A 15,170-nucleotide genomic window follows, 5' to 3' on the forward strand; every position below is an offset into this window, starting at 1 on the left:
TATTCTACCTTCACTGCACATCCTGTCTATGAAATATTCTGCCTTACTGTATCTTATTTGCACATAAACTGGCAAGCAGGCTCCGGCAGCATGAACACATTTGGGATCTTCAGCTTTTTTTTTCTCTTCCTTCGTTCTCGGAGGTGCGCTGTTTAATTCAAAACCCTCTAACGTTTCTGGCTTTGCTTCTGGAAACTCCATAAGCTGTCCGTCACTCTGTTACCTTGATCTTTTCTCCTTTAGAACTTCCTTTATTTCACTCACCATTACATGCCACTGGCATGATGCCAGATCCACCCTTCTTCCGCCTTCGGGTTCATTCAAACCAAACAGTCCTCAGCTGTTAATCAGCGCTCCAGCGTCGCGCTGCATTCAGTGGGAATTCCTGTAAATCCTCGCTCATTTTACTGCGCAGGAGCAAAAGAAGGCTCTTGGAGATTAAGTCATTCAAAGTGTTTCTCATGAAGGATTATGGGTATTTTCTCATTAATGGCCTTATCTGTGGTTTTCAACAACATTGTGGTCAGATTTGGTTATTTTCTGTGCTAATGTGGGATAATCTGCACATAATTGTTTTTTAGGACATGAAGTGGACTTTGTTTGCCGCCTTTTGAACTTCGCGTCAGCGCCCATCTTGCTTTCTCCTTTCATCTGACTCTCAGCGTCTCTTTTATCATTTGTCTCCTCTTCGTCTCTGTCAGAATACACCTGTCTCGTTCCGGCCCTCCCCTTTTACCGCTCCTCAGCTCTTTCCTCTGATCTGCTTCTCTTTTTGTTTTAGCTCGTTGCTGACGAAGCCGTAATCGTCCTCAGCGGGCAGAGAAAGGTTTCACCAGCCCCATTCTCTCCTCTCTGTCCCTCCGTCCGACTCGAGGCCCGTCTCTTTTAGCCTTGAGTTAAATGAACTGTGACACTGATGGTTAGAAGCAGATCTCAACAGATATAGGAAGCACTCTTTAATTAAGACACTATCTCGCCGCCACTCCCCCGTTCCTGCTCATCGGAACGCGCCGCCGCCGTCTCCCGTGCTTCGATTAGGCCCACTTTCATTTGCTCTCCGGCAATAATTGAAAACTCAGCGCGATAAAAGTAATAGTGCATTCTGCCTAAACAAGCACAAACTCCTGATACGTGACCATGTCAGGTCCCGTTAGCTCAGCTTCAGCTTTTGCTCCTCCTCCTCCTCCTTCAGTTCTCATTTTCCTTGGCACTCTTATCATCCTCTTTCATGTCTGCTTCCCCTCAAACATGCACACGCGTGCACACATCAATCACGCTTGTATTGCTTTTCTTTTTCTCCGTCCGTGGGTCCCTCTCTCCTTTACTTTTCTCCTTTCACTCTCACTGTGATGTCCCCCCCCCCCCCCCCCCTCCCCCAGCCTTGTGTCTGGCTCAGTTAAAATCACAATCGCTTTATGCATATTTCCTCTTTCATCCTTCACTCCACTCTTCTCCTTCACCTTCCTTTTGCTCGCACACAGAAATGTTTAGGAGATCTGAAAACAAAGTGTGTCGCCAGGGCCGGCTCTAGGAAATTTGGTGCCCAAGGTGAGACTGCCCATTTGCGTCGAAGTTCATAAAAAGGCTGCAATCATACTCCAAAAAATGGTAAAAAAAAAAAAATCTTACATTCATCATGATCACAGTGAGACTCAACAGGTGTAGAAGACAGTCCCGCCCCCCTGGTGTCAACAGGTGCCTGTCGACAGACTGCAGATATTGTCTCACTACAGCTGGACACGACGATTCAAAAGTAAAATTAATTGGTTAAAGTTATGAGATACTGTATTGTGAGTGTAAACAGCTAGCGAGGGTCCGTCCGTGGACCGTGCGTGGCGGGAGAGGCAGTTAGCTACAATGGTAACGCAAAAAGTTCCTTTTGCCAAATTTATAAAGTCTACATACCTCTGCTTTGGGCCCGTTTTTTTTTTTTTCTTCCTCCTTCCTTCGCTTTCGGAATGCTGATCCCGATGGCTTAGGTGGTGTTCTTTTCATCGTAAAATATCAAAAGTTTAAACACGACGACAACAGGATGTCCTTCTACAGTGCTACCCACACACGTGACTATGGCAACCTTAACGGTCAAATGCATCGGAGCGGTGGCCCAAGCGGGAGCTCGTCATGCAGCCAGATCATTAGAATTTAAATATTGATGTTTTAATTTCATGTCATTTCAGAGGGGAATTTTGAGTATGTAGAGAGTGCATTTCATGTAACAAACATAAATTTTATAAACTTTTTTTTTTTGCGCCCTATCCATCAGATGGCGCCCCAGGCGGCCGCCTGTGTCGCCTATTGGCAAAGCCGGCCCTGTGTGTCGCTGCTTTTAATTGCCATGAAATGTAGATGCAATTTACTTTTTCTCCTCTTTTTAACTTTATTTTTTTTAAATGTTCCATCCTCCACTATTCATCCTCCTCTCCATAGGTGCCCGGTGAAGTTCTACAAAAGCTCATTCGTCTGTCACTAACTTCTACCTGCCTGCAACCCCCCTCACTGCGCTTTTGGCTAAAAGTCTCCTCCCTGCTGCTCTTCTACCTGTTTCTCTTCAAAGGTGTAACGTCCCAGCTGAGAGGAAACAGAAAAGGAAAATAATTCATCTGTGTGCTTCTTTTTTTGTTTGTTTTGTTTTGTTTTGGATGCTAACACCATCTTTTCCCTCTGCCTCCCTCCAGGTGTTGTGTCCCAGCAGGACAACGGAAAGACATTCAGCGTGTCCAGCACCATCCGCATCCCGGTGGAGAGGAAAGACAACGGGGCGGCGTTGAACTGCGAGGCTCTCCACCCCTCGCTGGGCGGGCAGAATAGGGTTCGACGTTATCGACTGGACGTGTATTGTGAGTCTCTCCTTCAATTAAAATCCCGCCGTCTTTGTGAGAGCTGCTTTACTGTATAACGAGACCTTTTTATCAGCCATCAAGCAAAAGATTCGGCATAATATTCATTTCTGCATTTTTCAAAGGCTCTCGTTAATATTCCATCTGTGCTCCTGCCAATTAAGTCGCTACTTTAAGATTACTTGTGACATCGTTTATTTTTTTCATCTTTGAGATAATAAGGCCGTTTCTCAGTGGCCTAGTGGTAGAGTGTCCGCCCTGAGACTGGGAGATCAAGGGTTCCATTCCTGGTCGGGTCATACCAAAGTCTTTGAAAAAATGGGACCTAATGCCTCCCTGCTTGACACTCAGCATTAAGGGGTTGGATTGGGGGGTTAAACCACCAAATGGTTCCTGAGCGCGGCTGTGTCTGCAGCTCACCGCTCCCCCAGGGGATGGGTCAAATGCGGAGAACAAATTTTGCACACACACCTGTGTGTGTGTGTGACAACTAATGGGACTTTAACTTTAACTTTAAATGCTTGATCCTGAAAAAGAAGCTTGGTCCGAGACTTTTGTGAAAGGCAGAGCTGCTGAATACAAATCCTGCCATGCAGAATGGAGGCAGGAATAAACCACAGGCCCGGCTGGGGTCCTGGGTTGTGGTTTTAAGAGCTTACCGACATCAACTGGAAAAACCAGAGGAAAAATGCTTGGGTTAGATTAACATGTATGATGATCCAAGTGCTGCTTAGGGATTGATCCCAGCTGGCTTATTTGCACAAAGCAGTGTGAGCTAAAATCTAATGTCCTTCTTATGGAAATAAGTGCATTCAAGTACCAAAGGCAGTTTAAACTCATTAAAGTTGAGATTTGCTGCAACAAAAAGCTACAAAGGAACATTTATTTCTCAGTGTTTGCAGAGGATCCTTCAGATTAATGCATGAAAAAAACCAAACAAGCGTCATTCATCACTTGTTTTTTAAAATAAATATTTGAAATGGATCTCCAAGGATATTTTACTTTGCTCTTATGTAAGGGAGACATGTTGGATCTTTATTCTTTATGCTTTGTATTTATTTTGTCTTAAACACCAAAGAGTTTCCTGCTACTCCAGGCCATTTGTCGTTAGCGCTAGCTACAGCAGGCTGCAGCAAACACTAACAACAAATGGCCTGTATTTGTATGGAGCCTTCTTAGTGTTCTACAACCCCCCAAGGCGCTTTACAACACAATAAGTTATCCACACATTCACACGCTGCTGGGGATGAGCTACAGATGCCCTGGGGCACACAGACAGAGGCGAGGCTGCCAAACACAGGCGCCGCCAATCCCTCCGACCACCACCAGCAGGCAAGGAAGGTTAAATGTCTTGCCCAAAGACACAACAGCAGGATTCTCTGGTGGTAACAAGAGTCGTACCTACAACCTTCCAATTACTGGACAACCCGCGCTACTTCCTGAGCTGCTGCTGCCCTAATGCTAACACTAACATGAGCTCAGTAATACTAAATAAACCACGAAGTAGATAAATCCACACTGTTGGACAAAAATATTATTATTTACAATTCCAGCCGCAACAAAGCCAGGTCACCATCACTCCGTGATTGTGTAGCCTCCTTTAGCTCCCTCAAACGGATTTAAGCAATGTTCACTCTGGTTTTAGCTCTTTGCTTCTCCTCCAAATACATTACTCTCTTACTTTTACTTGCAGGTTTCATGATACCAACCAAAAGGCTAACTGCTAGCCTGTATTTTAGCTAACGGCAGCAGGTAGAGCCCCGCCTAGTGAACCCATCACACAAAACTGTTGAGTGTGGTTTCTGGTCAGCGAATGGCTGCAGAGGGCTGTCAAACCTGAAGTTAGTAAAGTTTCTACCTTAAGAATTACCAAAACCTACTTGTTAAAATCTCTTTAGTGTTGCTTTAAAACTGATATCAGGAGTTTTTTTCTCAAAGGGCACCATCTAGGGGCAGAAAAGGTGCATCACACCTTTAAGCCTCTCCCTACTTCTGTGGTTACGACTGGCAGCGCCCCTCATTCGTGAGCGTGCACCTCTTGCCGGCCAACAGAGCTAAAATACAGATTTTTGTAATTCTTCTCACGTCATGCTGTTTGCTTACATTCACACACACACACACACACACACACACACACACACACACACACACACACACACACACACACACACACACACACACACACAATGCTGAGCGGTGCTCAATACAAATGCGTAAAACTCTACGGGACGGCAGTCAGGCCTAGCCAAAACGATTAACATAAACATTATAGCAGTACAGGGTAAGAATAGAACTTTTACGGCTTTCTGAAAAGTCAACCATAATTCCTGAAAGGGGGAAAACTCTGATTGTTGCTTTAAAAGAAAACCCTTTTGTTCATGGAAATATAATTTAATCAGAGTATTCATTTGAAAACATATTTTATGCTTTGGTTGCACACTAGTTGCCTACATGTATTCAATATACGTTCCACAAAACCAGTTCCCAACACATCCCACCTATTCTATTTCCATTAACATCCAGTCACTCAGTTCTTCCCGTATCGGCTTTCCTGGCAGTTTGCTGTGATTCTTATCCGTCAATATGTCCGTAATTCAGAGAAGTCAAACATTCCACAGGCACATTTAAATATTTACTGCTGGTGATATGATTCATATTCAGCAAGTAAATATGAGTCCGTCTTGGAGAACAGTTCATTTGCCACGTGTTTGTTAATGGATCAGGACGATTAATATTTATCAGTGCTGACATTCCCGCGGTCCTTCTCCCGGTTGGAGAGACGGCGATAACGTCGGGTTGTGTGACTGGATTTGGCGTCCCGTTGCTGCGTTGTTGAAGCAACTGCGGTACAGCAGCTGGTGGAGCGATACACTGCTTATGATAACAGGTGTCTCAACCATAGGGTTGTGGGCTGGTTGCCGTGGAAACAGATGTTAAAGACTCTTCCTTCTGCCACTTAGTCACTTTTCCCTTGCTCCTCTTTTTTTTTTGTTTCCTCTGTGTTTATCTCTTGCTGCTCCGATTTGTTGCTTTTGTGTTTTCTGTCCTGATCGTTGCTCCATTTTGATCTGTTTTTGTTTTCATGTAGAGATTTCTCATGTTTCCCTCCTTTGTGTTTTGATTCTCTTCTCTTTTTTTGTTTTCTCTACAGTTGCTCCCACAGTGAGAATCATTCCTCCTTCAGGCATTTTGCGCGAGGGCGACTCGCTCAGCCTCACCTGCTCCATCACCGGGAATCCTTTGTAAGTGTGTTTGTTGATTAATGGTTTATTGTTTCATGTCTTGCTGCACACATATGTGTGTGTGTATGTACAGTGGGGCAAAAAAGTTCTCCCATTTGAAAAGATGAGAGAGGCCTGTAATTTTCATCATAGTTTTACCTCAACTGCGAGAAAAAATGAGAAAAGAAAGTCACATTGTCTGATTTTTAACCCTCCCACTGTCCTAATGGGTGTGACCCCGCGAGGAAAGTTGACCATTGAGCAGGATTGATGGTTTATCCCTTGAGGTCCACGTAGACGTAAGGGTTAGTTTATGCTTGACGCGTCCGCGAGGTCCGCACGGCTCTGCGCGGCAAAATTGCGTCATTTTAACAACCGCGCCTCCGCACGGCTCAAAATTTCCGCAACGCGCACCTAGGAAAATTTCTAACCACGCGGACGGTCGGACGTGGAAAAACATGGCGGACCGGCAAGAACTAGTATGGCAGGGGTTCGTAAATACAGACATTTGTATGATTCAGCTCTCAGAGATCACCGTGATCAACATGTTGTTAATAATTCTTGGAGAAGAATAGCTCGCACTGTCGGAAAAGACGAGGACGCTGTTGAAAATGCTGGAATGCCATGTTGTAAACAACGGTTTTTACTTCTACTATGGTGTAGTGTTGGATGCATGCCGTAGAGCTCCATGCTGCCCCATTCAGTTTGGGAGAGTATTGGCTCACCGCAGAGACGAGCCGCACGAACCATAAATGCTGCAAGTTGTGAAGAGCGTTCCATCCGCGAGCCGCATCACCAAGCGGAAAGTGAATGCGTCGAGCATAAACCAAGCTAAAGGGTGAGGTGGTGCTCACTCCTCACCCCTGCCACATGGACTCAAGGGATAAACCATCAACCCTGCTCAATGGTCAGATTTCCTCCCAGGGTCACACCCATTAGGACAGTGGGAGGGTTAAAGAGTTTATTTGCAAGTGATGGAAAATAAGTATTTAGTTGGCACGTCAAATGTTTTCTGTGAGTCTTCACAAGGTTTTCACACACTGTTGCTGGTATTTTGGCCCATTCTTCCATGCAGATCTCGATGTCGCCTCACATAAAGTGAAAACAGAAATTAAAATATAGAATGGAGTTCGTTCAGAGTAGTAAAATCTGCAGGTAAACGTACGAGTGGGTGTTAGTGAGTGCTTTCTGGAGAGAGTTGGTATGCAAGTTTGAACGGATGGGTTTGGAGTCTGGATTTGAATGTGGTGATGAAGACTTGACAGTATATATGTTTAGGGGAAGGGAGTTCCAAAGTCTTGGGGGTGGGGTGGGGTGAGGAGGTTTTTGCAGTGGAAGCGGAATTGGACCAGGAGCCAGTGAAGTTTGATTAGAATGGGAGTGATATGGTCAGAGGTTTTAGTGCAGGCGGCAGAGTTCTGAATATTTATCAGTCTGTTGAGGAGTTGGTAGGAACTCCGGTGAGGAGGGCGTTGCAGTAGTCGATGCTGGAAGGGAATATGAGTGGACCAGGATTTCAGTGTTGGACTGGGACAGGGATGAACGAATCCTGGAAATGTTACGAATATGTGATGCAAATAAAACTGTGTTAATGAGAATGACCCCGAAGCTTTTGACTCGTGTGGAGTATTGGACTGGATGGAGTTTGGTGATGCAAGGTTTAGAGTCGATGAGCAGGGCTTCTGGTTTACTGCCATTTAACTTCAAGAAGTTCCTCTCCGGATGTCTTCTACACAGGTTGTGAGTAGGGTTGTCACGGTGTGAAAATGTAATCTCACGGTTATTGTGACCAAAATTACCACGGTTTTCGGTATTATCGCAGTATTTTTTTTAAACGTGCTACATTTTCACACAATTAAATAAACCCTGTATGTCAGAAAATATTGTCCTCAGTTTGTGTCTAAATTTTGGCTAAAATGTTATTTTGTAATTATGTTGTTTATTTGTTTACATATTTCCCCTTTAGTCTTTAAAATACCAATATTTGTCCATAACTTCTTATTTTTTGTCTATTTGATGTCATCATTTAAAAATATTAGATCAAATGATACTCAGTACTCAAGTAGCCTTCTAATCAGATACTTTTTTACCCTTACTTGAGTAATAAACCCTATATAAGGAAAATATTGTCCTCGGTTTGTTTCTTTCCAGTGAGATTTTCAGATTTGGGAAAATGTCATAAATTTATAATTATTCTCGGAGAGAGACTAACTCTTATCTGCCCCTGGGAGCCCCATAATGCATAGCGTCATTTCAACATTTCGACACGGTTTATATGCAGGTAGCGGCGCTGCGGCTGCTTTATATAGCGACTCGTTGCATTCCCCCTCAACCCAAATCCTCGGATCACGCATTTTAGCTAAAACGCTAACGTTAGCTTGCCTTGCGTTGACTGTAGAGTTGTGGGTGATGGTCACGCAGATGTGTCATGAGATTTGAAGCGTTGCTGCCTTTCACAGACACTTTTTCTGCTCGTGCTGCAAACAGGATAGCCGTCTTCTATAAACTCTTCAAATATCCGAAAGATGTCCGTACTTCCCACTTTGTCTTCTTTGAGGGATAATAAATGTCCTGAGTGCTGCCGTCTCCTCCTTTGGCCAGTATTTCAGCTTTAGCTTCAAGAAAGTTTTGGTTGTAAACAACAAAGCGTGCATGTGCCGCCGGCAACTTCAGCAGATGATACGGTGGCTGGTAAGGGTCACCGCGCCAACACCGCAGCCACGGTAATCCACCAAGATAATATAGTTTTTTAAAAACAAGACGGTTATTATTATTGTCAACTTTTTTACCGGGGTTTACCGCTACACCTGTTACCGTGACAACCCTAGTTGTGAGAGAAGTAGGAGGAATTGTGGTGGTGGGTTTAGCAGAGATGAATATCTGTGTGTCATCGGCGTAGCAATGAAGGTTTATGTCATAGTGCTGAAGGAGTTTACTTTGGGCGAGAAGATAGATAATGAAATGAAATGGACCCAAAACGGACCCCTAGGGCCTCCAAGCAGACCCCCTGACCACCCCGACTTGTGGTCCTTTAATTGCACAAAATGTTGGCTGTCAGTGAGGTATGATGTGTTTCAGCGAAGCACAATTCCAGAGATCCCAATGTCAGCTGTATATATAGTTTGCTAGAGATCCTTTGGATGATACAGAAAAGGATGTATGTATATAAAATCATTTTCTGGATCGTCCAAATGATCTCTAGCAAACGTCTTCACACGTTGGCTCTCTTTGAGGTTTTCTGTTCAAATCCCACCAATCCATAAAACAAATTTGAATCAGATCATAAATAAAGTGTGTTTCACCTCATAAAACAGTTTCATTGATCCACCTGGTTCTGTTTTAGTGAGGGTGTGATTTCTGAGACAGGATGCTGGGTCAGACTCCCAGAGAGAGTCTTGATTTGTCACCTCTGAGACAGAATCTAAATCAGATTTATGTAAAAAATAAACCTCCAACCTCAAAACTTGAACCTTTCTTGCAACAACTCAAAGTGTTTAACCTTTTGCACTGCTGCATTTTTGGCATTAAATTTTATTTTACACATTAAAAATAATAAATAAATAAATGGTAGATATTTGATTAGAGTGGTAAACAAATATCTAAATGTCAGCGTTTGATTCTATTATATTGCAGATTTAATGATGGGACATTTTCATTCAATATAATCTGGTGGGCGCTGAAGCTCTAAGCAGATGTCTTCCCCAACACACATGCAAAGACGCACGTTCTGCCAAATATTCTGAAAAACGAGGGAGTGATGCGGCTTGACATTTAATGTTTGATCCGGTTGAAGTGAATTAGCTGCTGCTAAAGGTTATAAAAAGTCTCATTCACACAGCTGAATTGAGACTAACTGGTAGATCTTTAAGTTTCTGTATGTTTTTCCGAAGGAGCCATTCGTGTTTTCAATGAGATATTTTTGTTGCACGATGCAGTTAAATAAAATGTGTGCCCTTTTCTCGATCGGACAGTTTTGTCATGCACTCCAAATACTCACACCAAATTCCTACACCGAACTGTCATAGTACAAATATGTGTACCATTACACCTTTACTTCTGATCAAGCCTGAGGCACTTCCAGCGTTACCTTCTTATTTCTGCCCAAAAAAAATTCTAAGTAGCAAATTTAGCTAATTTACTACTTTAAATTTAAAGTAGTATTAAGATTTATAATAAGGCATTTGTGGACTGACACTTTGTCCAGGGTGTACCCCGCCTGATTGCCCATTGACCGCTGGAGATAGGTACCAGCGCCCCCCCCCCCCCACCCCCCCCCCCCCGTGACCCTACATGGACAAGCGGGTTCAGACAATGGATGGATGGGTGGAATAAAGCATTTGAAGAAATTGCTATGAAACATTTTGAACCATTTTAAATTTACACAAATTCCTTTTGGTCTTGGCCCCACATGGACTAGCTGTTAGCTTGTGTGTGTGTCTGTGTGTGTGTATGTGTGTGCGTGTGTGTGTGAGTGTGCGTGTGCGCTCTGTCTTCTCGATCCCCAGTGAGTCGTGAAGGATGGCTGCTTATACTGAGCCAGGATCCTCTGGATGTTTCTTCCTGTTAAAAGGGAGTTTTCCTCTCCACTGTCGCTATATGCTTGCTTAGTATGAGGATTGCTGTAAAGTCACTGACTAGTGTCAGTGATGCAATTTGCTGGGTTCCTTATATAGGAAACATTTTTTCTGACTGGCTTAATGAACTGACCTGAATTGGAATGTTTATTATGTGAAGTGCCTTGAGACGACTCTTGTCGTGATTTGGCGCTATATAAATAAAACTGAGTTTAATTGAATTGAATTGTTTTTTTGGTCACATTTAGACATTGTTGCTTTAAACTGATCTTGTTGCTTTCTACAACAGGTTTATACAGAAACGTTTTCTTTTTCAAATATGATCGGTCACTCTGAGTTTAACATAGAGGCTAAACGTGAAAATAGTCTTCTACCCCATTTCCTGCATTAGCCGCCGATAGAAACGGTGAAACTCTCGGCATAGAAAAGCTAATAGCATTCGCGGGCTTACCCATCTTGGCCCGTGACGAGGAAGGCTGTTGTTGGTTTAGCATCTTGGCTAGTAGAAGCTAACCATTAGCATTAGCAACCCCACCACCCAGCAGAACTCCTTTAGGCTTGGGTTATTTGTTGAGATAAAACATCCACATTGCAAAGCAAGCTGCTCCCCTCACCTCTGGCTCACCTGTTCCTGAAACAGGTGCGCCAGAGCTTTTTTTCCCCCCACAGCGCATTCATTTATACTAGAGACCACTGCAGATGCGTTAAAAAAAACGAGTGACCTCGGTCTACTAACACATCCCCCTGAGAGGCTACTGGAGCGTTAGAGGGATGCTCAAAGCTGAGTGTAAATATTGACTTTTCTCTGATTTTATTTGACCGTCTGGGGAAATAAAACAAACCAATCAGTGATCGACAATTTCAAACGCCAGCTAAGACTCAAAGCTTGTTTTTCCAGAGTGTCCACAGGCTCTGCGCTCCTTCCAGAGGGGTATTGGCTCCTAAGCTCTTAAACCCCTCCCCTAGATGGTCCGTCTGTCTGTGGGCACCAGCTCCACTAAGGCTCCCCCAGAAAAGCTTCGTGCAGCCAGAGTGTGTGTGTGTGTGTGTGTGTGTGTGTGTGTGTGTGTGTGTGTGTGTGTGTGTGTGTGTGTGTGTGTGTGTGTGTGTGTGTGTGATGACGAGTGAAATCCCTCTGAGAGGATGGCCTGAGAAGCAGATTGGCCCTCGCTGCTCTAAAGCTTTGTAATGGCTGATTGGGACCAGTGTGTGTGTGTGTGTGTGAGTGTGTGAGTGTGTGATGGCACTGCCTGCAGCTCTGGGCTCCGACCCTGGTCTTGTGCAGGTCTGCAGACACTTGGGCACGCACGCTCTGGTCACCCTTTTGTTAGCTCCCCTAACTGCCTGTTGAGCATAATCACCAATTAGATCCTCCTACCTTTGGCTGGAGGGCTGCACTCATGCCTGGCTGTTATTAGGGCGGTCGGGTCAGGCGACGCGTTGTCCCTTTGCTTGATTGCCTGCTTATTTGTAAATTACATCAGATTAAAGTGGGTGGGAGTGGCACTGTGTGTGAGACAATTAACACGGGAAAGGCTGACAAAGATTTTTTATTCATATAAAAAGTGTGTGTTTGAGAGGTGTGAGAGCGTGTTTGTATGTGAGTGACTGAGCAAGAAAAAGGTTTAATTAGACTTCCTGAGGGATTAGAACCCAGTTGAGTCAGGATTGTAATCTGTCCAAAGTGGCAGGAGCCATGACACTCAGCCAGAAGCACACACACACACACACACACACACACACACACACACACACACACACACACACACACACACACACACAGATTTCTTTTCCAGGAAGTCTCTGTAATCCTTCCACCTCCTGTCTGCTCTGACTGCCCATCTTTCATGACCGATTCATTTTAACTGACTGCTCTTTTCCTTCATCTTCCACCACTCCATCTCCTCTCTCTCTCTCTCTTCATTATTACACCCTTTCTTCCTACTTTGTCTTTTTCCCCACCCTGCACACCTGACACCCCGTTCCTCACTCGTCTGCCACCCTCTCCTCTCTGAGAACGGGTTCACACCGCCGCTGCCCTCTGACCGTCCGTCTCCTCATTATTTTTCAGGATGCATCCCCCCCGTTGCTGCGGTCTCTGTCTTTGAACCCCGTTATTCTGTCTATTCTTCTTAGTCTCACCCTCTGGGCCACTTTCCTCTCCTTTGCCACCTTTCTATTTATGGCATTCCCTAACCGTGCTCGAATCCTTTTCTGTTTTTTATTTAGGAGTTCAATTATTCTGACAGATGTTTGAATCTATGAGCTGTCCACTTTGGGGACTTTTTTCTTGAAAGGCAGCTGGTGCACAGTTGTCAATAGGAGGCATCTTTCCTGAAGATATGTTCAACAATGCATCACATTCTCATTATAAAAGCTCGGTCGATAGTGACTCAGAAAGCTTCAAACGTGCACACAGCCCTTGTTTATTTAACGTTTGTGGTGATAGAACAGAAGATGGCTCCTTGTTTTCTGGTTTATTTTTGAGACGACGGCGACTCTAGTTTGGCGGATTAGTTAATGTCAGATTATTTTCTTTACATTTGTCGTACTTGTGCTCTGTTTTCCCCGCCAGGCCCAGAACCACTCAGTGGTCCAAGATAAACGACACCTTACCGGAGAGGGCAGAGATTTCCGGACCCACTCTCCAGATCGCCCGTCTCAGCCAATCACACAACGGGACATACCTGTGCCAAGCCCAGAACAACTACGGCCGCGCCGCCGATTATTACACCCTGCTGGTGTACGGTGAGTTCACCAACCGCTTTAGTAATCAGTCATAAATGTAGCCGTTAGCATGTGGATGACTAGTCTAGACCGTTTCATGCTCACTGTTTACTTTTCTTGTTTAGTTTTGTGACAATTTGTGCAGAAAATGTCATTTTTATTGATTTTCTTTATGTTGTTAGTGCTTTTGGAGTCTAGATGTTCGTGCAAAAACCTGCAAACTTAACAAATTCTGGCATTTAACCTTTTTTTATTGATTATTTTTTTTCCTGGTGTGGACTTAACGGCTCATCTTCGCTACCGTTCTGTGCCATTGATTTAATAGCAGTATTGATTCCACGAGAAGATTAGATTACCACCAGGCTTATGTATATGTTTCAAACATCATTATTCAGGGCTTTTTGCATTTTTTAATACATTAGCAGCTTATTATTGCTGCTGAAGCCCTAGTCCTCTTCTCAGGGAAGTTGGAATAACTCAAAGCACTAAGTGCAATAAATACAAATACAGATGTTTTGACAGTTAAATGGGTTTTGCGTGCAGCACCGGATGAAGATTCTGAGCTTGAACATGCTGGTTGGCTTTTACGTGTGTTTGTGTGGGATTTGCATATCCCTAATGTGGGATATGCAAATTGCTTCAAATGGGGGGGGGGGGGGGGGGGGGGGGGGTTCTTGTCTAGTTTTCCAGGATGTTGCACCTGGATTCACTTCTCCATCCTTAATGAGGGCTGACCCAGTTCGATGGAGCTTTCAACATCACACGAAAACCTTATGTCACAGTTTTTTTTTTGAGAGCTTGACAAATTGGCCAACTTTCGGATTGGAGTTTGTGCTGCATCTGAAAAGAAGCCGTAGGTGCACGTTAATGTTGTGCGATCCCCACATGAGAAGACGGAGAACACTTGTGTCTGGGCGGGTTTCTGATCTGAGGACAGCAGCGTGGCTAGGTAGCGAAACGAGCTCATCGTTAGAGGCTGGATTCACTTCCTGGTGTGTTTTTGAGTTGGGCCTAATTGCTGCTGTCACTCAGCAGGTTCACTCTTTTGATCTGCTCTCCCCTCCCCCTGGTGGACGCCTCTGTCATTACACCTAAGCTCCTGATTTGGAGATCAGAAGCAGAAGGAAGAATCGAGGAGAGAATAAGAAGAAGAGATGTATTATGGAACATGGTTTTGCCTGCTTTTAGTTAGCCCCCCTTCATCCATCCGTCACACTAGAATTATCTCTCACTCGCACCCTGTACACACTGTTGTACAAGCTTTCAGTGACACACATAATGACAGTTTTCCACAGGCAGCAAGGGCGGCAGCGGTGGCAAGATGAAAGGTGACATCCCCGCCTACTACCTTTTCCTCTTTTCTTCCTCCTTTTTCTCTCTCTCAAGAAACTGAGACACTTACAGATGTGACGTGTTGCTGCATCTGTAGTTAAGTGTTCTGCCTCTCTTCCTTCATTTTAAAGCATTAATCATCTTTATCTCTGCTTTTGTTGCACAGTTCATTTTCTATTATATGTCATGTCATTGCTGGTCTTTCTTTTCTCCTACCTTATTGAAAAAGGTGCAGTCCACACAAAAAAAAAAATAAAAAAATAATAAACGAGCCAATCTCCAGCTCCTTTGTGCTCTGCCACACATTTCCAGTAATCAGCTCCTTACACCCTCATGCTGTTGTCTTGTATCAGTGGTGGCTTACTGTACTGGAAAAAAATATGTACTTAGCAATGTTCGAATTCCAACGTCGCCTTAAAGAGATCAGTGCTGTTGATGCAGCCTTTATATGAACAACAGTCGCTCATTTCTAACAAGTA

The 15,170-nt window shown here is 44.1% G+C and overlaps 1 protein-coding gene across 7 annotated transcripts in view; it reads left to right on the forward strand.

Annotated features, from left to right (window-relative positions):
• cadm4 (cell adhesion molecule 4) overlaps positions 1–15,170 on the forward strand; it is a 287,904-nt gene that overhangs the window by 247,535 nt on the left and 25,199 nt on the right. For all 7 annotated transcript variants that reach the window (XM_015950119.3, XM_015950117.3, XM_015950121.3 and 4 more), the window contains 3 exons: positions 2,676–2,837; positions 5,989–6,079; positions 13,208–13,380. In XM_015950119.3, the coding sequence (XP_015805605.1) occupies positions 2,676–2,837; positions 5,989–6,079; positions 13,208–13,380 (426 nt within the window). The remainder of the gene's footprint in view (positions 1–2,675; positions 2,838–5,988; positions 6,080–13,207; positions 13,381–15,170) is intronic.

Source organism: Nothobranchius furzeri, chromosome 5 (assembly GCF_043380555.1).
Source record: "Nothobranchius furzeri strain GRZ-AD chromosome 5, NfurGRZ-RIMD1, whole genome shotgun sequence".
Classification (NCBI taxonomy): Eukaryota; Metazoa; Chordata; class Actinopteri; order Cyprinodontiformes; family Nothobranchiidae; genus Nothobranchius; species Nothobranchius furzeri.